Source organism: Ciconia boyciana, chromosome 3, assembly GCF_034638445.1.
Source record: "Ciconia boyciana chromosome 3, ASM3463844v1, whole genome shotgun sequence".
Lineage (NCBI taxonomy): Eukaryota > Metazoa > Chordata > Aves > Ciconiiformes > Ciconiidae > Ciconia > Ciconia boyciana.
Window position 1 is genome coordinate 67,899,957 of NC_132936.1, and position 23,806 is coordinate 67,923,762.

The 23,806-nt window shown below is 37.5% G+C and overlaps 1 protein-coding gene across 5 annotated transcripts in view; it reads left to right on the forward strand.

Annotated features, from left to right (window-relative positions):
* ADGRG6 (adhesion G protein-coupled receptor G6) overlaps positions 1 to 23,806 on the forward strand; it is a 115,982-nt gene that overhangs the window by 88,088 nt on the left and 4,088 nt on the right. For 4 of the 5 annotated variants that reach the window (XM_072855982.1, XM_072855985.1, XM_072855983.1 and 1 more), the window contains 9 exons: positions 2,434 to 2,550; positions 3,592 to 3,637; positions 5,435 to 5,541; positions 8,328 to 8,455; positions 9,789 to 10,057; positions 11,606 to 11,720; positions 12,811 to 13,094; positions 17,001 to 17,102; positions 20,008 to 20,160. In XM_072855982.1, coding sequence (XP_072712083.1) covers positions 2,434 to 2,550; positions 3,592 to 3,637; positions 5,435 to 5,541; positions 8,328 to 8,455; positions 9,789 to 10,057; positions 11,606 to 11,720; positions 12,811 to 13,094; positions 17,001 to 17,102; positions 20,008 to 20,160 — 1,321 coding nt within the window. Of the gene's footprint in view, positions 1 to 2,433; positions 2,551 to 3,591; positions 3,638 to 5,434; positions 5,542 to 8,327; positions 8,456 to 9,788; positions 10,058 to 11,605; positions 11,721 to 12,810; positions 13,095 to 17,000; positions 17,103 to 20,007; positions 20,161 to 22,422; positions 22,470 to 23,806 lie in introns of all 5 variants that reach the window. The other variant, XM_072855986.1, reaches the window with a different exon arrangement.

The following is a 23,806-nucleotide window of genomic DNA, read 5'->3' on the forward strand; positions in this document are numbered from 1 at the left end:
GTTTTTCAAGCTATTAATGGGTGACATGCTCAACACAATTAATTAAAAATGTGTAAACCTCACATTTTAGTAAGTCTAAAAATAAAGTAAGTCTAAAAAAAAATAAATAAATAAAGCTAAAATTAAAGCCTAAAAATAAATTGATCCACATGCCATCTCAAACCCAATAACTTTATCCATTAGTATAAAAGTATTTCATAAATATATTTATTCCAATTGCAATTAAAAAAATCCCAATCCTATTAGCTGTATTTCTTATAAGCATTCAACATAAGAGTGAAACATCATACTTTACAGCTCTGAAGGGGTTTTTTATTGCAACTGAGAGAATGCTAGTAAGTTTTATCTTGTCATTCATTAAAATCTGATGGTTACATTACTTAGAAGACTATATGAAAAACTGATGTAAGCTATTCAGGGTGGGATTCATTTCACCAAGAGCAGATGTGTTCAATGTACGTACCTATGCCTGAACTGTTGTCCATAAGTTGCCTTCAAAGCCAGTTGATGGAAAAGAATGGACACCATTGAGGTGTGACACATCTCATCCTAGTGCAGGAGTAGGCATCAGTTCCCCAGACAAAGGAGCGTAGTGCAATTTGAGACACCCCAAGGTACAAAGGTACAACTGGCCGACAGATGTGATGATGAACCTGTAAGAGATGGGAGATCTTCTGCAATAGCAGCTGGAGACTGGGCAGGATACCTTAAAGCCTCTAAAATGGACACTTATTTTCACACAACCCATATTTGACCTAGATGTATAGGACAAGTAAGATGGATTATGCCCTGGATGTGCCAGTTTCACACCCTAGAATGGCTGCTTCAGTTCTAGACATCTTCTTTTTCAATGTCTAAAGTTAGGTCGGAAGGATCATCCTCATGAGTTCTGAGGCCATGAAAATAATGTACAAATATGATAAATATGTGAATTGTAATGATTGTCTAGACTAGACCAGATTTCTGTCATTGACGCTAGCTTCAGCATTGCTTTACTTTGTACCTTTGTATATTTTATTGGCTAAAAGCTTACCCCTGACTTTAGCTGAGCACAGCCTTATAGCTAAATAGTCATCTGTATTTTACTTTAATGCACACATTGTTTCTATTCCTTTCTAAGAACAAGTAAGAATATATTAAATTGCCTTCCCTAAAGAGACCATCTGATATTTATTTCTAGTTTTTGTTATCTGCTAGAGAGAGAATCCACTGAAACCCATAGAAATCTGTCCAAGCCTTTCACAGACTTTGCCAGATGCTGAAATTTAGGTGGTAGCCAAGAGGTTTTCTCTTGTTTGAATGCTCAAGAACTGTCTAGAAAACTGCGTTTTCATTCCTCTGCAATTTTTAAGTTTTTAGGAAATTATGTCACAAAGCTCCAGTATAATCTGAAATGCTATGTTACTTTGGATATGGTTCTTAAGAAATGAAATATTCTTCTCAGGGTAATGTGCACTTAATAACTGAAGCTATTCTGTCTCTCATGAGTGGTGGGATCTCATGAGTCCAGTGCTGAGCTGATACCTGACATCTTGTCAGGCTAAAAAAACCCCTAGACTGAAGGAATCACGGGGGTTCAGGAGTTTGGCAGCCCAGATTTTTGGAGGGAAAGTGAGTGGTAATAGACTTCATTTGACCCAAGATCTGCCTCAGGTAGTGACCAAGCTTCCCAGCTTCCCATAAGGCCAACCAGGCATGTAACTATGCAAGTTTCAATGGAAGCTCATCAAAATAAAATAGTATTTCCAAAGCACTTCCGTTTTAATAAATCATCAGTTTCCAAGGAAAACTTCTCTTTTGGAAAATTCTTAACCTGGTACTTTTTGACTGCAGGTTAGAAATGGCATTGCTCAGTGATAACGTCAGTCTTCTATTTAAATTCCCATCAAATAAGACGTTGCAGAAAATATTATCTCCTACAGCGTGTAACATTGCTTTGAATTTGTTTACTACCTCTTAGTAATTCATTGTAAGATGGAGGATTATTTAGCAACTATACACAGAAAACAGGTTATTCTCCAAAAACTTTGCATCTACTAAAAAGAATAGCATCAACAATAAGATAAGAAAGCTAGTTCATTGTTGTTTAGGGAAATGAGCTACTCATATCATGGGTTGTTATCTGCTACATTGTTTGAGTTATAATTTTGTTGGCATCAGACATAATGATTAAAAGGGGAATTTATACCTTCTAACCTCTCTCTATAATTGTGCCTATATATGTTTATGATTATAAGGAGAACAGAGAAACTTCCATGAGGCAAACCCATAATTTGATTTTATAAACATAATTTTCTTATATTGCACGATCAAAAGTGTAGAAATGCTGACAACTTATTTATTCTGGCACGCTGCAAAAATGAAAGTGTGTACTCTGGCTTTTATGTTATGTGCTGTGTAAGCATTTATTATATTTTTCTGAATCTTTCAAAGGATGCAGAAAATCCTGCCAATTTGACAAGTTTTGTGGTGGCATGCAGTATTGGAAACATAACCATTCAGGATCTTCAGGATTGTGTGAAGGTTACAATTAAGCATACCAAAATTCAGGTAAGACAAGATTGATTTTTCAGAGGAACAGGAGTGCAGATTATATATAGTGAAGGCTGAGCATATAGCCTGATTGATTTTGAGTAAGAACATAAGCACAAATGGAAATAAAAACTCTAGAACAAAAGCAAGTAAGCAAAAAGTGAAAACAAATAACCTCTCCATCCGCACACATTCCTACTCCATGCATGGTCTAACATTTGTCTGAAAGACTATTGATTCTGCCACTCAGAGGCAATTTCTGTGCCAATAACTGTAGGCAAAACCTCTGTTCATGACTGTGTTCGTGACCGGTGACCAGGGACACGATTTATAACACTGGAACTTTAGAATGACTTAAATTCTTTGATCAAGCATGAATTGCTTTGTTAATAGTTCCCCAAGTTATTTTGTTGTTATGTGTTTTTCAGCAAAGGAAGAATGGACAGAACCACATTGTTAAAAGACGACTACAATTCATTTAGGGAAATACAGACCAAATGCAACCTTTTGGCACATACTGGTTCAGTTAAAAAACGTGTGAGCTTGACTCTGTTCTCAGACATGTTGTCAGTAGCTACTCCAAAAGAGACAATAGCACTAGAGGAGTTAAGAAAGAAGATGTTAAAATGCAATACCTAAGTAAATTGTTTATGTAATGAGAACCTGGTTTGTAATTTTCACAATTCCATTAACTTTACTTTACATTTCATTATAATGATTATTTTAAAGTCACACAAAACAACCGCCACTTTAGACTCGATAAAGACATCGTACTCATGGATAACTTTAGTGAGACAGTAACACTTCATTATTCTGAGGATGTGGAAAAGGAACAGTGCAGAGGAACAGTGCTCTAGATTTTATAATCTGGGCAGATCTGTCTTTCTAGGAGAGTAAGTACTAATTTGACACTAGATGAAATTTCAACAATCCAAGTAATATTTATTCTTCTGCTTATTAAATGAAAAGATATGTAGTAAAACATCTGTTGCAAATGTATATGTTGATAAGATTTATGTCTGAAGAGATATAAAAGGTCTGCTTTTAATGTGTTATTAGGAGGATCCTAAGCCTACCTGTGTCTTCTGGGATATGAATAAAAATGGTAAGTTTAAAAATGCAGTCATTTCTTTTATGAGAGGAATAAAGGTGTCTAAGTTTTAAAATCAGTCACAGTCTTGGCTCTTTTTGCTTCTTAATCAGTCCTTGCAGAATTAGGTGAAATCTTTAGACTGTATCATTTCTAGTTAGTAAGGTCACTTGTAACACCAGATGTTAAATATTCTTAGTAAAAGTTTTGTATGTAAATTTGGTTAACGTTTTAAATTTGTAAATAAAATTTCTCTACTTTTCTGATAGCAGTTTTTCACTGATCTGTCTGCATGTGCAAATTAAACAGTAATTCTAATCTGACACATGAATGGTTCTTAGACATACTTTTAACTGGCCATTTAAAAAATGTTGGGTTATTTAATTGTGAGATTGTGCCTGTTACAAATCTTAAGCTGTTTTTTCTTCCATGGAAGGCTAGGAACTACATTACACAAACTTCATTTAGTCAGAAACTCAACATGCACCTTGTAAAAAGATGACAGTTTGGACAGTGAGATCCCATATGGAGACACACATTAACAAGGCATCGTTTTAGCTCATTCTTCATTACTACTGCCTAACCCGTGTGTGATGTTAAACTCAAGCTCTTCATCCTTTGCACAGACAAAGCCATTCTCTGGGATGACTTTCCAGATCCTTCTATTTTAGAGATCACTATTGAGATGTTACTTCTCCTTACCATGAAACAGAGATAGAGCAAAGGAGTAACTGTCCTTAGCAGTAGCATTTGAGGTGGAGGGGTTTAGTACAGAGTCCTGCAAGAAATAAAATTTACCATCCAAAGTTGTAGCTGAAAGCAGGAAATTCAGACAGAAGAACTGAGAAGAATGCAGAAGGATAAAAAAGAGAGAAAAAAAAAAAGAACCTAGTTAGGAAACTAAACTTAAGAAGCACATCAAAAGAGAAACACACAGGGAGGAAAATGTTCTCAGTGGCTGCTTGAGTAGGGGTGAGTTTTAAGTGGTTTTGGAACATCTTCACAGTCTTTTGGGAGATTCTGTCTTGAATTTGAGGTAATGTTATAGGGCCAGTCAGATAATTTGCTGGATCTTGCCTGGAGTTGTGCAAAAATGTCTTTAAGAGTTCAGAGAATATGAACTGTTTCACAAAATTAATTCATATTTTAGCAGGAAAAAATGAAAGGAGAAGTAATCAGAAATACAGATTTTACTTTTTAACATTTATTTTTTTTAAATAAAATCTTTCTACTTCTTTTTCAGAATGGCCTTTTCAGGTGGGGTGGGTAGGGGATAGTTTAGTTCATGGATTTTTTTAAGGCCACAAATGATGATTGGGATTATCCACTCTGACCTTCTGCATCACATGCTGCAGAGAGGAAGGGTGGGACTCTGCTCCTGGGCCATAAATGCTTTCATGTGCCTGGGGATATATGAGTAGGAGGGAGGCAGGTGCAGACATCACATCAGTGTGGTAAAAGGGAGTTCTAAAACCATCTTATTGTTGGGTAAAACTAAGGTGTGTCTTAATGCGTGATCCACATAGTAGTTCTTATTCATCCCTCATTAACCAAAAAGCTCCCTACCTTTATTACAGATCTCCATCTATTGCTTCTGCTCAGTAGTCCATTACTGGGACACTCATCTGGTGTGATTCACTGCAGAAACTAGGAAATCTGACACTTGCTTCTTTCCCGATTGTTTTTAATGTTTACCCATTCAATTTGAGAAAGCGCTTCTGCATTTGCACAAGATGAAGTGAGAAATCTGTTAAAAGAGAGGGTGACATGAGTTTGTTGGAAAGTACAGTTTCTCCTGTTTCATTTCCGCAGGTGGCAATGGTGGCTGGAACCCTGTGGGCTGCCAAGTGGGTGCAGAGTCCAATGAAAACGAGACGGTTTGCTTATGCAACCACCTCACGCACTTCGGGGTCCTAATGGTAGGCAAAATCACCGTTCACCAAGTTATCTTTCCTAGGAACTGCAACGCAGTTTTTGTCTTGAGTCAAGACAACTCTCATTTTTGTTACTTGGGTTATTCCTTTTGCATGTGATTTTTCATAATAGTACATCATTTCCCCCCTTATTGTCGTAAAGTTATCTTTTCATAACAAAATAGCTAGTGACAAGGATTCAGGAATGAGGTAATGAATAAAGTTCGTAATGAAAGTATATTATTATTATTATTATTATCTTTACAAGTGGCTAAATATTATAAAATAAAAAGTAAAATGTGCCCATAAGAGTATGCTAAATTTTGAAAATACTGTGCCACGAGAGACCTGGGGTTGAGACTTCTGAGAGATACCAAAATACAAACAGCATATTATCCAGCTTCAAAGCCGGGACATGGTTGGGTGAAAAAGAAAGTCAGGGACTGTAAAACCAAGGCCCAGGACTAAGACTTCCACTAGCGAAACAGAAAAAATTGATCTTAATGAGTCATAAGGTGCAGGGGGTCCCTGTCGTTTCCCTTAACAATGTAATCTGACAAAAATGACCTGCAGCTGAGACAGGAGGGTGTAACAAGAGGGAAGTGAATGAGAAGCAAGTCTAGGTAGATTTGAAATTTCGAGACCAGGAAAGTGGGAAGTTGTTTGCAGAAAAAAAAAGTAGGAGAAAAAGTTGAGATGCTGTTTGCAGAACAAAAAAAAAGAGACTCATTGTCAGGGAAAACAGTCAGGGAAAGAAAAATGTCCTACAGTCAGTAAAACTGCTAATGAGGATGAAAAGTCAAAGGAGCACAATAATTCCCTTTCAGCCTGAGATTCAAGGGGCTAAATTGCCCCTTTCAAATTTAGGTTGCAAACCTGACAAGATTTATTTTTATCTAATGCCAACAATTATAAAGCAATACCTTCTCTCGTGAAATGTGGTAAACCCGTATTTGCTGTTTGCTTATAAATGGCTTTAATCAGCTTTGGGGATGCCTGGCAGTATAGGCCTTCTCTTGGGAAAAAGTCTGCCCACGGAGGGCTGGTACAAAATGTGTAAGTCGTATTCTATCAGAGCCTTAGGCAAAGTCTCCAGTCTGGGTGGCTGAGATAGGTAGAGCATAGCCTATCAGGGAGATGAAAGAGGGAACCATATAGAGCACTTCAGCCTCAGGAGCATAATTCCTCTAGCATTTGGGTGCCTCCAGCAATTTGCACATGTGAAGTGTTTTCGAGAGAAAAAAATCCCAACATGAAAAAGATGGAATACTTTTTTCTTAACATTTGGTGATTTTTTATGCCCAGTAACGGGCTGAAACTTTTCTTTCCATCTGAAATTAACATTCTTTGGCCTCTAGAACATACCTGAAGAAAAGATGCTTGCTCCTGATCACAGCGATGCTGTGGAAGTATTTGGGTTTTGATTTAACTTGTTGCAGTGACACATAGGACTTGACCGCACAAGAGAGCTGCACGCACTGACTTTTTCAGCTTTAGCCTTCCAGAGCCTTTTAATAGAGCTGCTCTCTTCACATCATGCTCAGATGTAGATATGAAAAAGCCACAAGCTTTTTGTCTTCTTGCAAGCTAAATTGTGGTCTTGTTTCACTTTTCATCCTTGGAGAGAGAAAAAAAGGGCTTTCTTTAGCATATATTCAATGAGTCCCTTCTCTTCCCTGAACGCTTTTGTGGCAGTAGGAAATAAGGCAGAAGTTCTTTGAATTTGGGCTGTGTTCCAATAGATTTTTACACAGTTTTGACCCTTTTAATTGCTTTTCCATTTGAATAATCTTTTCTGACTTTAATTTAGCTATTAAATTAGTTTCAAATAACACTCTCCTTATATATGTAAACTGTCATATAAGGTTGGGACAGGGTATAAAAAACTGCACACAGCTCCTTCCTTTTCCTATGAAGAATGGCAAGTTTTGTAGCATTTTGTTGGTTTCTTTCTGCTAGATGGTTTTGCTGGGGACAACAGTTACACTGGCTGTAGAATGGACACTATTATATGTTAGTATTTGCGCACATTTACTCCACAGTGATATAGATCCAAACATTGTCATTTTTTCTTGTCCTTAAAAAAGGAAATAACACTGGCATTTATTCTCAGACGGTACTATGTGGCAATTACAGTTGGACAGAAAACTGGAAAAAAAATCCTCAGAATGTTCCTGCTTCATTTCCAGGTTTTTTTGAAATGTTGTCTTTGTCACTATTTTTCTGACCAATTCTATTTATAACTGTAGTTTGCATGTGAAAACAGACCATAAAACCAAAAAGCAATATCTTGCCCTTGGTTTCACCTGTTGATGATTAGCTACATTGACTCTTACGAACTTTTAATAACAAGGAGTGATATCAGAAACTCCCCAGAATAGTGCACATTTCAGTATGAATACTTTCAAATTACATTTTTGTAAATCTTACATCTTCTTAAAGAGAGTTGCCTATGAGCAATGGAACTAAAAAGTTTGAAAAGGGGAGATCTTTCCAGAGAAGGGCATTTGAGTTCCTGGTACTGAATTATAAGGATCAGTATCAGGCTCTTTCTATCTGCTGATCCCAGCAGTTATAGCACTTAAAGCACAATGTTTTCAAGAGCTATGGGAAGGAAGTGAGAGGTGACTATAGACTAAGTATACTCAGTAAACATGAACCCTAATGTCAGGGTTATAGCGGTATTGCCAAAGTGCTTTTGAGTTTTACTTGACTGATTACCAAGAAAGAGCGTTGTGCTCACGGAAAAGGTGTTTGCTATAACGGATGCCTCTTCCTCCTCTCTCACGTAGGACCTTCAGAGAACCGTTACCCGAATAGACCCACAGAATACCAAGGTCCTCACCTTTATCACTTACATAGGCTGTGGGATATCTGCTATATTTTCAGCTGCAACTCTTCTGACATATATTGCATTTGAGTAAGTATTAATTCTGTGAAAAACATCACAAAGGAAGTACCTGTATGTGATGAATAAAATAAAGTAGTTATATGGTTGGTATGGTTTATTTGTCTAGGAAGGGAAATCTATGTTTAAAAAAAAAAAACAACCCTGCAAAATCATGGTCACAATGCTGTAAGTGGAAATTTTTTTCCAGGGGACGTAAGTTCAGACTCTTTCCTCCTGTTTCCAATGTGTTGTGCTGCTCTGGCTGGGCAACAAGGCTAACGTGTCTCAAAATTTTCTCTTTTGGGAATACAGTATCCTCTAGATTCTGAACAATATGTAGTATTTTAAAATCCACAACCAGGCTTTTTTTAAAAACAAACAAAAAAACTTGCCTGTGTGAGCATAAGTCCTAAGTATAAGAAGATAAATTTCCAACTAGAACAATTACATTTTAGAGCCCTTCAGAAAGAAGTGGGAAGAGGAATAAAATTAAGATAAATTGTGAAGTGTTACAATCTCAACAGCAGTCCTACTGAAATGTGAAAGCGACTCAAGGGAATGCAAAAGTTTTAAAGTGATACAGTTCTGTGAACAGTGAAAAGAGAAAATGAAGTCATATCAACACAAAGGAACCATTCTGCCTGTAACAGGACAGGACAGAGTAGCTGCTAAAGAAGGATAGTTTGCTGGGGGGGGCGGGCAGGGGAAAGGGGGTTTTCGAGTTCTAAATATCTCTAATGATTGCATTCCTATTGCATTACCTATGGTATAATATTCTGGTCCAAGATGGCAGAAGTTGTTGGCTTGCCCCTCAGTTCATACATTTCAATGTTCATATGTTGACTTTCTTATGTTGATTTGATCTTCGGTCTGCCTAAGATCCTATTAAAAAAAAACCCCACACCCTCCAAAAAAAACCCCCAACAAAACAGAAAACAACAGCAAGCACTGGACGATATATTCCAAAAATTAAGCAAAGATTAACATATAAAATGATCAGAGATGAGCTTCTGGTCAGCTATGTTTTGAAAGTTTTCTTTTCATTTTCTTCAATTTTCATTTAAAGTACAAACCACATTGTATTATATTTAATTTGAAAGTTTTTCAATAATAAATCAGTTGCTAAAATGTTGTGGCAGTTAATTAGCTCATTAAGGGCCGAAAGAAGTGTTGGCTTTCCCCCACCATATACAAGAGAAGCCTTCAGTGATATCACACAGAGTACACATCACTATGCCTTATTGCCACAAAAGCTTATGGCTAAGAGGAGATCCCTGTGCTTTGTAAACTGATAAACCCAGCTGCTGTAAGTGGCTTGAGTGATTGAAGCCAATTAATCATACGCACCTGTGTTTCTCATTAGGAAGTTGAGAAGAGATTATCCATCCAAAATCCTGATGAATTTGAGCACAGCCCTGCTCTTTCTTAACCTGATCTTCTTGCTTGATGGTTGGATTGCATCGTTTGACATAGATGGCCTCTGCATAGCTGTAGCTGCACTTTTGCACTTTTTTCTTCTGGCCACCTTTACATGGATGGGACTAGAAGCCGTTCATATGTACATTGCTCTAGTGAAAGTGTTTAACACCTATATACGGCGATACATACTGAAGTTTTGCATCATTGGCTGGGGTGAGTTCAGTAGATTCAGTATTTACATAGCATGTATGTTGAAATGACTTTATATAAAAGCTCTCTATCACAAATGCAGAGCAGAATCAAAATCAGCATGGCATTTCCTTCCCCCTGCCCCGTGGCAGTGCTGGCATGCAGCCAGCCCTCTCTGTCACCGAGTTCCCCTGTATAATTCTGTGCAAACACACCATAACTGGCACTCTCCACCCGGAGCAGCTCACAGCCTGAGGAGGAGCAGAGAGACCAGATAATCTGGTCTTACTTTCCAGAGAGGCCAGAATGGGAGAGGGGAAATGTTAAGTGTGGTATCAGAGGTGGAGAACCGTGCCACACAATGAATTCAGAAACTCTTGCAGTTACTACAAAGCCTATGGGGATCTTTGCATTGACTTTCAAAAAGCTTTCTATCCAGCTTAAAGTTTCTTGCCAACAAGTACAAAGCCTATGGCGGAATCAGAAACAACCAAAATTTCCTGAGCTTCAGCACAGTGTTTAAACCACAGAGCGATCCTCCCTGCCCTAAGCAGTGTACACTGCAGGACTGAAATGGAAAATGTAATACTGAAAAATAACTGCGAGGCTCAGGCAGCAAGGCTTTTATTCTTCATTTTTTTCTATATCGGGAATCTGTGCCTTCTGCCTGAGTGCACATATTGTGTTTGAAATAATACAACACAATACAAAACCATTAACCTCATGGCTAGAGCACTGACCTCAGTCCAGCTGATAATTGATGTCTTTCCATTGGCAACTAGCATCCTCTTTGGCAACCTCAGCAGATGACAAGGACTGAGTGGTCGGAAAAGCAAATTAACCTCTTCCCCTTTGAATCTGTTTTGTCATAGCAAGGATAAGACATGTAAATAAGGCATGTCAGGAAATGTACGTTTCTTTTGTGTTAGCTGTACCTCTCTGCACAGAGTTCTCTTCTGCGTAGTTGTCTGTTATTTTCCAAAAATATTCTCTTTACATTATTATTAAAAATACATCATTTACTTAATTTTTTTGGACACATTTAAGTAAAGGATATATAATGCTGTAGAAAAAAAGAAGACATTAACAGTTGAGAGAAGCAGTGGAGACATGACAGGTTCAAGTTCCCCAGTTCCCCAGCCTAATCAAGTGACATTAGCATCTCTGAAAAAAAATCCCTCAAAAAAAAATCGATCTCATTTTTGTAATAGTTAATCTTCTTCTCACTTTATTATGAGAGCCTGTGTGCAATTGCAAATTTAACTTTGAGTAATTAAGGGAGATTATTCTACTTTAGTTTCCATATCAAATACTAAAATAACGTTTTCTACCTTACAGAACATTATGAAGCTTATTCATTAATGCCCATTAAGTACTGGAAAGTTTTATACATTTGTGCTATTTGAAAAATTGTTTCCTTCTACTTCTCTGTGCAGTTTTCTGACATAGCACTGCCTCAGGATACCCTGTACTAAAGCAATAGGGATGGAGACATCAATAATTCAGCTTTGCCTGGTGATTTTGAAGGTTTAGGAGATTTCAAAGCAAACTACAAGTTTTCTTGTGTTACAGGTTTGCCAGCTCTGGTGATAGCAATTGTTTTAGCAAGTGCTAATACAAATGCAAGTTATGTTTATGGCAAAGAGTTATACGGCAAAGATGCTAATGGGCAAGGAGGAGATGACTTGTGAGTATTTCTTTTAATGTCTTACAATTTAGCATTTACAGTCTGCCCAAAAAAATTAGCATTGGGCAGATTGCTTTGGAAAAGTCAGAGATGCATTAAACAAGCAAAGTGTGCAAAATCATCTTCTAAATTATTTGAATCTGAAGTGTGAACAAGGCTATAAGAAAAATTGGAGGGAAATCTGCATTACCCAATGGCAGGTACAAAGGCTCCTCTGGTAAAAGAATAATTCATAACTTTTGTCATGAGAATAAAATAACAATACCTGGTTTGGTTTATCTTAAATGAAAGCTATATCTTCTAGAAAAGAGCAAAGAAAGAAGTAATATAAAAATAGTCTTCTTTGTAAATAAAACAGCCTTTTGTTAATGTAGTTCATTAGCTTTCTATGTTCTTCTCTTGATGTCCAGATAATAATCTCCAAATGCCAGAATTTTTATGTGACTGTTTATTACTTCATTTTCTGTTCCTTGCCTGGCAAAGCTTCATCATGACAAATTAAAATGTCATTTTGTGTTTTTATTAAAGTATCACGTTAAGCATTCCGGCCACTTGCTGCTAGAAGAATAAGCTAGATCTCTCACATGGCTGACTGTCAAACGGCTACCTCAAACTGCTGCCCATTCTGCTTCTTCTCCAGAGCTGTATGAGTTCTCCTTTAGCTCAAGTGGCAGAAACTTGGGATTTTGGCACTGAAGATCCAAGTTTGCCCATTCTGTTACTAAAGCGTCCTATGCTTCACACAGATGAAAGTGATGAAGCTACTCATACTGAGTCTAAACATTCCATGATGGGATTGCAGTTCCCACAGCTTGTATCTGGGGTCAGATTTCCTTTTTAAATAGTTTTAAATAAAATGTGATATAACCCTCAGATTTCTGACGTGATACTACTATGCGCTGTAGTCACACTTAAGATGCCACTGGGCTTCATCCGATTTACAAGCAGAAAATGGACGAAGGTTTCATTTGAAAGTATAGCTCTGCATCAGCGGAATCAGACATAGACGGATTTTCCTTGTAGTCATATAAATAATTGGAGAATAGTTTGCTTTATCTAAAAATGATCATATATTTGTATTTTTTTGCAGCTGCTGGATCAAGAATGAAGTTGTCTTTTATGTGACTTGTGCCGGCTACTTTGGAATCATGTTTCTGATGAATGTTGCCATGTTTATTGTGGTGATGGTGCAGATCTGTGGGAGGAATGGGAAAAGAACTAATCGGAGCCTGAAGGAAGAAATCCTGAGGAACCTCCGTAGCGTGGTCAGCCTGACCTTCCTCCTGGGCATGACGTGGGGCTTTGCCTTTTTTGCCTGGGGTCCCTTAACTCTTCCTTTCCTGTACCTCTTCTCCATTTTCAATTCATTGCAAGGTAAGCTGAATTTCTGTTCTGTGAACAAATAGTATTTGAGCCATTGCTGTTCTGGGACATCATATGTCCAGTGATTTGACTAGGTAAATCATATCCAAGCTCTCTGGATCTTTCCTTGATCCTAAAACATCATTAGTTTCCCCTTATGTGGAATAATGATACCAACTACACATGGGTTGAATATCTTAGTTAAATTACTTAGTTTCAAGGTCTTTTCAATAAAATGCACTTTATTATAAGTAGTACTATTTCTAACTAACAGTCTGCAGTGATCTCTGTGGAGATAGATGCTGTATGACCTTCAACATTTCCTTTCACTGATTATAACAAATATAGGAAGCCTCTTTCCTTAATTTATTCCCGTAGGGAATCTGTAAAGCTCATAACTATTTTATTAAGGCATGAGAAGGTCATAAAACAAAATTCAGTCTTGTTTCACTGCAGAGAGATAGCAGAGAGATATGGGATATTCTTTGGTTCCTTAAGGAAAATCCAGCGACTGTTGTAGTCAGCTTATTTTTGTTTCCTTTACTGAAGTTTACTTTTCCAATGTAGTTCATCCTTCTGAAAAATGCTATAAATTGTAATCAAATTATTACAAGTTACAGAAGTATATAGCTGACATTTAAAAGAAATTCAGCTCAGAGCTGAAATTTGCATATGTATACCGAACGATGTAAGAATCTCCCTCCGCTTGCCCTACCCGCTAATAAAGAACAACTAAAAACATAACTAAAAGAAAAATCCAAGAAGGTCATTGGAGAGGCATGTGTTATACCACACACATATTGAGATAAAAAATAAATTTGCCTGGAAAAAAACCATAACAAAAAACCAAACCCAAGAATGTCATTGGAGGAGTGTGTGTTATGCCACACAAATATTGAGATAAAATATAAATTTTCCCAGGGTCAGCAAAATATCTTCCCTTTATGGAAAAAGCACTTAATGTTACGCTGTGTGGATTTACGCTGTGTGGATAAATACGCTGAGACGTATTTACTGCGCTAAAAGATTTATTGAGCTTTCGTGGAAAGAGAATAATGTTGTGGTTTTTGGTTTGGTTCAGTTTCAACCTAAAATGCTAGGCAAAATGGCAAAAATTGTTTGGATGTGGTGTTCTTACTAAAGACTTTTTTCCAAGGGACAGATTCTGATACTGCCCTATGGGAGCAGAATGAAGTATTACTGCAATGTGTCCATGTTAGAAATTCAGACAGGCCTAGAGAGATTAGAAGTATGGGAAGAACATGAAAAAAGGTTAAAACTCTGAAAAGCATGCCAAGGATCAAATTCAACAAGTTCTCTGTAACCAGAATTTATTTCCAGTGCAATCAATTAAGCTTGTATGTGCAGAGTGCACACAAGGTTGACCACCACTGCTTAAGTCTCTGTGGGGTAATAGCACTGTTCAATGGAAAATGAATATTCGGAAGGCAGCTGAGTGAGAAGATGAAACTGAAAAACCTGAGGAGTAAATGCAAAAAGAAGAAGAGTGATGAGCTTTTCACAGATTGTGGTAGCAAAGATGGCAAAGTATATGTTCAGGCCTGTCATATCAAGCACAGGAAGATAACAATCCCATATCTGAAAATGCTTATTGCTGTGTCAGAAAGAGCTAGGCAAAGCTAAAGGAACAAGAAAGAGGGCATTTAAAATCACATACAACTGGTGTAGTGCACATGTAGCAGTAAGGGGATGGAATGGAGCAAAGAAAAATTTAGGATTTGTATCAGGAAGCATTTCCTAGCAGCAAAAAGCAGTTCAGTATGACAAGTCTTTTATCAGTACTAGCATGAACTTAATTATTGAGCCCTCAGTAAATATGTTTCTTCTCTCTCGCAAGTTTTTGAAAACTGCACTAGCATTTTAAGCTATACCAGCAGCCTCCATCAACCTAGTTTTCTGTGCACTGGCAGTGAAAAAGTAAATTTCAGCAACTACTGGTGTTACTGTACTTTGCTATTTCATCTACATAGGAAATTATTTTTCTCCCTTTGACGCTCAGAGTAAAAAATCTGGGAACATCTCTTTTTTGGCTGCTCATTTTATATATATGCCTGGGCAAGCCAAATACTTTTAAGTCAGAGCCAAGCTAGAGCCAAGCCTAGGGTCTGATTTGGCTCTGGAAAACAAAACCAAAGCTGCATTACTGAAGCACATTGTAAACTTAATGAATAATGAAATACAGAGAAAAAAATTTCAGGGACCAAGCCCAGACAGGGCAAAGGCAAAGTACTTAATGCAGTACATTTGTTTTGTATTACTATAGATATATGCATTTTCTTTTTTAACCATTCAGAATGTTCCAAACATTCACCACAATTTAATTAAGCATCAATTTAGTAAGTTTGTAGCTGTACAGAAATCCTAAGAGGTACTTTGGGCCGCAAACAACAGCATAACTCTAAGCCTGTAAGAGCTCTAGTGACTGCATTGGAATTACTCTGTGCTTAAAACACATCACACACAGAAATATTTTACTAAATGCAAGCATAGTAACCATAAGTCGACAGCGCTTCCATATGGGATGCATTAAGGTATGTTTGCCTTCCTTAAATTGTGCTTCTCCTTTTTTTTCCCCATCAGCTCTTGAAAAATTTTGCAAAAAATGTGTTTCATGACACAACATTTACCTAAAGTTAACTGATCTCAGTAGTCGCAGCCTGGCCTGATGGCTATAAGCAAATACAAGTCCAGTTCCATGACAAGCATTCATGCAAAATTAGACCTCAGCACTTTGGAGGAGAGAGGATACTTTTATGCTCCAGAGCAGTTTTTTCCAAGCTATACCCTGCCATTGTGTTTTACCAGCTGAAACATAGTAGGCATTATTATACAGAGCTATTAATGATGATCATGAAGGAACAGTCTTAAAGGATGGCACTTAAACCTGTTTGCCCACGTTATGTAGCATTTATTCATGTTTAAAATATAATCATAAGGGATTTGGCAGTAACATTTTGCCATCAGGTGTTCAGCCCCAGGTTGGCTCTCTCCCAGTGAATAAGAGTAAAACAAGAACAGGCCAAGCCAGAGAACGACAGAAGATTCCACAGCCAGTGCCTGCCTGGGAAACGCCAGGAGCATATGAGATTTCCAACTTCTATATTTAGCTCCAAAGTATCTCTGTAGAATGATGAAATCATATGATACACCCAGTTAAGACCTTCTTTACCACATGGTAGATGCTTATCTTCTGTCTTGAAAATAAAGATTATCCAATTGCATGAGAAATATGAACTCTGCAAAAACATTCTTAAACACATTTGTTGCGATTGCATGCACAAACCAGGCAATTTTCTTCAGAAGCAAGTAGCTGGACACCTAATTAGTACTTGTGAACATATTCTTATCATTTTCATAGTCATTTCAAGTACACGCATGTGATACACATACATCCAAGTGTGCTTTTTTCAGGGCACTCTAGTGCCAATTACAAGACTTCTGGTTTTAAAAGAATACCGCCCACAGTTCTGTAGCTATGGAACAGGAGGAGATAAAATAACTTCTTGCTAATATAATAGTGTCTGTATTTACTTTGCAGTCTGGCTCTTGCTGTTGCAAAATATTCATTTGGTTCAGAGAAAAAACCTTTTAATTATTTTCCTCTAAGCTAAAAAAAAAATTAAAAGACCCACACTGAGCTGGATCTACATCAACAGTATCAATAAAAGAGGTCCTGTTCTCTCTCTTCTGATATCCCAAGCATTTAAATAGCTGCCAGAGGATGGGAAAACTTTGATTAATTTCCATACCTCTTAAATGAGGCATAGATGACAATAAGAAAACTTTATGATTTTCCTTTGCTTGTACTTCACAGTCTTTTGTTAGCAGATTTTAGTTAATCTGTTTGTCTATTTATAAATACATGCTTCATTTGCTGTTTATTTGCTTTTGTCGCAGGTTTATTTATATTTGTATTCCATTGTGCTATGAAAGAAAATGTGCAGAAACAATGGAGGAGACATCTCTGTTGTGGCAGATTCCGACTGGCAGACAATTCAGGTAAAAGCAATTCACAGCTCCCCTCCTTAGATGCTGCAGTAGTCCATAAAAGTCCAGGTGAACAGCTTGCTATGTTATTTTTAATATAATACAATGTAAGCCAGAGATGTGGAAAAATAGATTAATCATAGGCTGTCACTTCAGTTCAGTACTAACAATTGCCAAGGGACTTTTCAGATATCACTTCATAAAAATTCTCAAGTCTTCTCTTTCAGTTTTCCACTGAAGGCAGCTGGTAAATTTTGTGGTGCTATAAGCATGGTTTTGGAAGGCCCTTTGGACCCTGAAAAAAAAAAAAAAAAATCCAGAGATTCAAACTCTGTCATTCAAAAGCTAATCTTACTCCTTTTCTCCTACATTACAGTGTGTTGACTGAATTGTGTGGACTGTTAGGTTGATGTGGGAGCAATTCTAAAAAGGCAGAGAGAAATACTCTGACATCTTTTGCTTTTATCTTTGCCTTTTCAAACTGTTCTGTCCTTCACCATATAATGCAGAGAGACCATCAGAGACTCAAAAACACAGAGTATTCCTTTAGCAGAAGCCTCATTATGTTCCAAATTGAAGTTCATCTTTATCTGCAACTCTCGGAGAGAAAGGAGTGCAGTTGGTTTGGACACTTCCAAGTGGAACACTTGGGACACTGCATTTATAGTCTCCCGCACCTTTGGCCATCTCAGATAGCATTAGACTCCTGTGTTTAGGCAACTGGATCTTGCTTTGCTGTCTGATGTAATTATTTGGGACCATATAATTCTTGCTCATATGGTTCTTGCTCAATGACCAGGGTCGAAATCTACAGTTGATGTAAGGTGGCATAAGCTCATTGCCTAGTAAGGTAAGCCGGTCTATCCCAGGTAATAACAGTGCTCCAAATACCCTTGTGTCCTTTCTCTCTTGGCATCCAAGGTTTGTTTCAAGGTTTTAAGGAACTGCTTTGCCATCAAGACTTTTGCTTTGTCTTTCTCTGTTTTGTTTAGGGAATGCTTTCTCATTGTACACTATGAAACATTTATGCTTTCACTTTGTCATAAGAAAACCTGATTTGTGATTTCAAAGAGTCAATACAAATTAGGAAAAGCGTATTCATTCAGATCAGGCATCCAGATTGTTTCGTATGTTCAGTTTCCATGTGGTTCATGCTGTAACTCCTGAACTGGAAAACACAGATGGATCAAATTATTTCCAGATTTTTTTGCTGCTGTTGGGCAGCTTGGGGGTATGATAGAAATAAAAACCTGAAGGATTTGAGTACTTTAGTGGTATAGTTAATGTGCTGTCATTACGCCTAGCATTAACCATCACCACTGGCTGGTTTTATTCTCCATGAACCTGACACAGTTTGCAGGCAGAACAGTGAAATATAAGCCAAATGTGAACTTGCATACCTATCCGATTGAAGTGTACTTTAGGGCATGATATGGTAAGGCAGAGAAACAAACAAGCCAAAGCCTTGCAACACTGCCATAGCTAGATCAGAGAAGCAGTAACCTATACCCTATAGCAATGATTTAGCATAAAATATTTGTCTTGATTTAAATCAAGGCTAAAGTGGCCCATGTGTCTTTGGTTTGGACTTTCTTCCATTTTGTGAATTTCATTGCAATACAGTGAATAACGACAACAAGACTAAAGTGTGAAACTACCTGTACTTACCTGCAAGTGTATGATATGGAATTAGTTAGACACATTTATTCTACTGGTGTTGGGACATTTGTGATGAGTTTTTCAGTGTCAGTTTTCCTCAGTAAGTTTATTGGTATTAGTTATTTCGTTTAATTTTGGAAGTTGTTCCACTATAAGAGCTGATTGTGTTAATGGTTCAGACAAAACTCTTCAAATGTGAACTACTGAATAACCATTATTATTTATTGTTATTAATAGTGCACCAATATGTGAAACCTTTGTCCTGGTATAGTGCTGGTATAGCGCTGTGTTTTGCATTTAGTATGAGAATGATATTGATAACACACTGATGTTCTAGTTGTTGCTAAGTAGTGCTTACACTGGTCAAGGACTTTTCAGCTTCCCATGCTCTGCCAGGTGCACAAGAAGCTGGGAGGGGGCACAGCCAAGATCGTTGATCCAAACTGGCCAAAAGGCTATTCCGTACCATATGACGTCATGCTCAGTATAGAAACTGGGGGAGTTGGCCAGGGGGTAGTGATCGCTTCTCGGGGACTGGCTGGGCATCGGTCGGCGGGTGGTGAGCGGTTGCAGCACTTGGGTTTTTTCCTGGGTTTTGTTCCTCTCTCTCTCCCTCGTTGTTTTCCTTTTCATTACAATTTTTTTTTTTCAATTATTGAACTGTTCCTACCTCAACCCACAAGTTTTCTTACTTTCGCTCTTCCAGTTCTCTCCCCCATCCCACTGGGGGGCAGGGTGAGCGATCGGCTGTGTGGTGCTTAGTTGCCAACTGAAGATAAACCACGACAACCCTGTAACAACAAGTGCAAATCCACTAGTATGTAGTACCTACCTCAGCAGATCAAGCCCTCAAACGATAAGACCTCTGTAAATGCTCCTATCAATCCCTTTCCTATCTATCCCTCCTTTGGATTTCTCTGTTCAGGTGATGAAACTTTAGCATCCTTATACTGCTACAGATCTTCGCTGCTCTGCTGCATCCTGGAAAGCCAGATCTTACAGTTCTGCCATTCACCCAAATGATTGTTAGAGTGTTAGAGTCACCAATTTTAACTGCTGTGATAAACAGCAAAGTAAATCAAGTTGGAATAATTCTTGTGTTTCTTAAGAACCAAAGAGGCTACCTGACAGGAAAAGAATAGGCTGTTATAAACAACATTAAGAAATGCATCTGATACTTGAAATGTTCACAATTGAGTAAATTAGGCATTTAGTACCTATGGTAATTATTTATGTAAAACTTTTCAATCATTTTTAGATTGGAGCAAAACAGCAACCAACATTATAAAGAAGAGTTCTGACAATCTTGGGAAATCCTTATCCTCTAGTTCCATCGGCTCCAATTCAACCTACTTAACATCCAAATCAAAATCTACAATGAATACATATTGCAAACGAAACAGCCATACAGGTGAGTTCTTGCACTGTAACACAGTGCATCTGTAAATAAGTAATTTCATGTTAAAGGTACAGTAGGGATTTCTACCCAAAGGTTAATGTGAGAAAATTTCACCAATTCATATAGTTTCAGTATTTTTAAAATATATGTTACTGTTTGTTTAACAAAAATCTTAACCTCATATACAATACATCCAATATATAATTCTGATCTGGGTATGTTCCCATACTAAACAAAGTAGGCGTGACGAAAGCAAACCTTACTTTGTTATAGCATTTTTACCTCTCTGGCTAAAAGAAGGTAAGTCTTACTATCCCATTGTAAACACAGAGTAACCAAAGCACAGGGAGATGATGTTCATTGCCCAAGGTAACATGGAAGCTAGCAGCATGGCTGGAAATAGGAATCAAGTCTTTTGAACCCAAGGCCACAGTTGATTCACTTGGTCAAACTGCTTCCATTTAACTGTAACACATTTATGGGTAAAGAGACAAATGGAGGCTACTTGGAAATTGATGCTGTGTTCCCAGAGTATGCATTGTCTTTCCCTTCTACAAATAGCATGCCATACCTACTGCTTATTTATTTAGATGTCAATGGTATATGTAACAAAAGGCATCATCTGTATTCTACTCATGCCATAAAAACGTGCTCATTTTAAGAACACTTTAAAGAAGCAAAAAAAGAGAGGAACTGGAATGATTTGCAAGTCTGTTTGCTTATGTCTGAGATAGTATTTCAGAAAATCACTTAAATGGTTCAGATTTTTTTGTTACTGGGTTTTTGGGAACTCATGTTTTTGTCCTGTATAAAGTCACATGACGTTATCACAGAATCCTCTTCTGAAACATAGTGGAAATAAAATCTGCGCACATATTTAACCCAAAGATGTGTTTACTTGCTTTAAAATGTTTGTTAGAAGCAATGTTTAGATATGAAATACACGATTTTACTGGAAGGAAAGTTACGTTGTTCCTTAAGTATAAATTATTTTCAGAAGTCCCCAGTGTCTCATTTATGATGGTACAGTCTCCTTTCTTGATATGTGGCATAGTTTCCAGGAAATACCTTATTTTTTTTTATTGATGATCATTACCTGGTTTGATTAGGCACACAATTTTTGTCTAGAAATCCCCTTTTTTAAGAATTACATTGTTATTTTCTCACTAACCAGTATTCAGTGCAGCCATTAGCATGAGGGGTTGTGCATCAGGTTTTTTAAGAGTGTAAATCTTTTTTTGTTATCAAGAATATACATGAAGTACATTTGCTTTGAATACAGTAAAAATGAGCGGTATCTTAGAAATTCCCCAGCGTACCTGAGCTTGCTCTCAGGACTGCCATTCACAGCCGCGCTGGGAGTACACAGCTGGCGCCTGCCTCACCAGGGTGCCTGTCCCTGCTGCCATCTCAGGTTTGATGTGCCACGCACCCAGCTGCCCTGAGCAAGCTGTCTTCAGCTCTCTCTCCTACAAAGTGACACTTCTGTCAGCAGTCGTCCACGAACAGCGTCTATAATATGCACTGATCACAGTGCTACTCTTAATTTAATAGTAGAGGCGGAGAGCGTTGTGCCCTTTCCGCTGCAGAGCATTCTCCGTTCTGCAGACAGAGAATTCCCATTTGTACTCGTGGCAGATCAACCTTTTAGACCCTTGGTATTGGGGTTAATGATAAAAATATGCTTAAATGTTTTGTTGGACTCAGGGCTTTTTATCAGTCTGACAATTAAAGAGGCTTAGTGCTGGAGTTTTTGCAATGTGTTCTTGAAGCAAAACAATAAAACAGTTCCGGATAAGAAGTAGTAAGTTATAAGAAACTTGCAGTTAGGAACATGCTCTTGTACTTTCTTCAAAAGTGGTGAGCTTAATCCCATGCATAAATTATTTCCTAAAAGGGTTTGCAGTCGGTAATGTAATCATAGTTTGTAATGTGATTGTTTATTGGACATTAAGGGAATACCACAGTTTTCTCTGTATTTTTAAAATTTTAATGCATTTTGCTTTGACCTCTGAAAATACACGTTTTATTGTGATACTCCAAAGGAATTTTTGCATAACGTTAGGTTTTTAAATACTGACATACCTTCTCACGTGTTAAAATAATATAAAATAACATTAAGATTCTGATTTTTAATACAGCTAAACTTCTCAGTTTGATGTCTTAGCTAAATTGCAGCAAATAATGTAATAGCTATATCTTGGCAACTCTTGTTAATATGGTTATAATGTGCTCCCTGGAATTGACACAAGCATTCATGTGTTTGTGGTATAGATAATGTCTTCTAAGGCCCTTTCCTCATCAGTGGTGGAGCATTACAGGTAAAGTGAGAATTGCTTTTGTTGAATGCATGGTTTGAACAGGGTGGAGGGATGCCACTTGCATGATGTCCTCATTGACGCAAAGGACTTTGCTAATCAGAAACGCTGCTTGTTTCTCACTATTACATCTTGCACCATTGATGCTGAATCAAAGGATAAGTGTGCTTCAAACTCTGGGTGTCTTCACTCTGTATAGGGCATGAAGCATTTGGAAGATACCATTTTAGAAAAAAGACCGTGTCCTGACATAAATGCCTGAGCACAGTAGTCTGAGGAAAGGAGATTAAGTTGGAACACCCATACACAAAGCATACATTAAAAAGCAAAAACAATCTGATTGAGTCCTAGAAATTTTAAAAATATTTTAAAAAGTTATTACAGGAATTTTAAGATACTGTATTTCTATTTGGTCTATGGCCATTATGGAATTAGTCTTCTAGCTATTGTTTTTTCACATCCAGTCACACCCAAAGTTTCAATGACAAACTATATATGCCTGAAAGCCGTGCTGTGAACTGCTGGTTGAATGCAGAATGCACTGATTGGGACACGAATATTGGGTGGACCCTACTGGGTAGATGAAAGAAAGCACTTTGGCATCTTGTAGCCCTGCTGTCTACGAGTCTGACACAAACTTGTTGTAGATAGTACTTAAATACCATATATAGCACTTCTATAAATTAGAAGTTAAGATTATTTCTGCAGTGAATTTGGTGGTACAACTCCCATTTACTTCAGTGATACAGGATTTTAACCCTGTACTTGGGTGTGAAGCCCATTGAGCTAAAAAAAAAGAGGGCCCCGCTGGTTTCAAAAGACTTACATAATTCCTGTGCATGCAAATCTCATGAGGAAATAGCTGGTATTTAACAATGTAATGATGCCTTGTGAAAAAAAAGTGTACATATTTGCAAGGAATTTCAAAAACCTTCCCTAAAGACTAAGAATTAAGTTTTCATCTTTGTAATAAGGCATTCAATATGTAGAAAAACTTGAAAATGTAGCACCATTGGCTAATAAATGCATACATTTGAAAGGCACACGGTACTCAGCAGTTTGCTATTGGACATGGGGTTATTTGCTGTGATTCATGGACATTCTTGCGTGCTTTGAAAAAATCATTCTGATATGCCTGGACATGCCTGTTTCTTTGTTCATGAGTACAACTGTTTTGATTTCTCACTCTGCAATCCATTTCTCCTTCATGCAACACTTCATACTCTTTTACGGCTTGATATCATTACTTCTGCAGGGGTGGGTTACTTTTCTGTTTATTTTTATTTAATGACTTATTTCTATAAGAAACAAGTTTTGTATGAAATCATAGTTTAAATAAT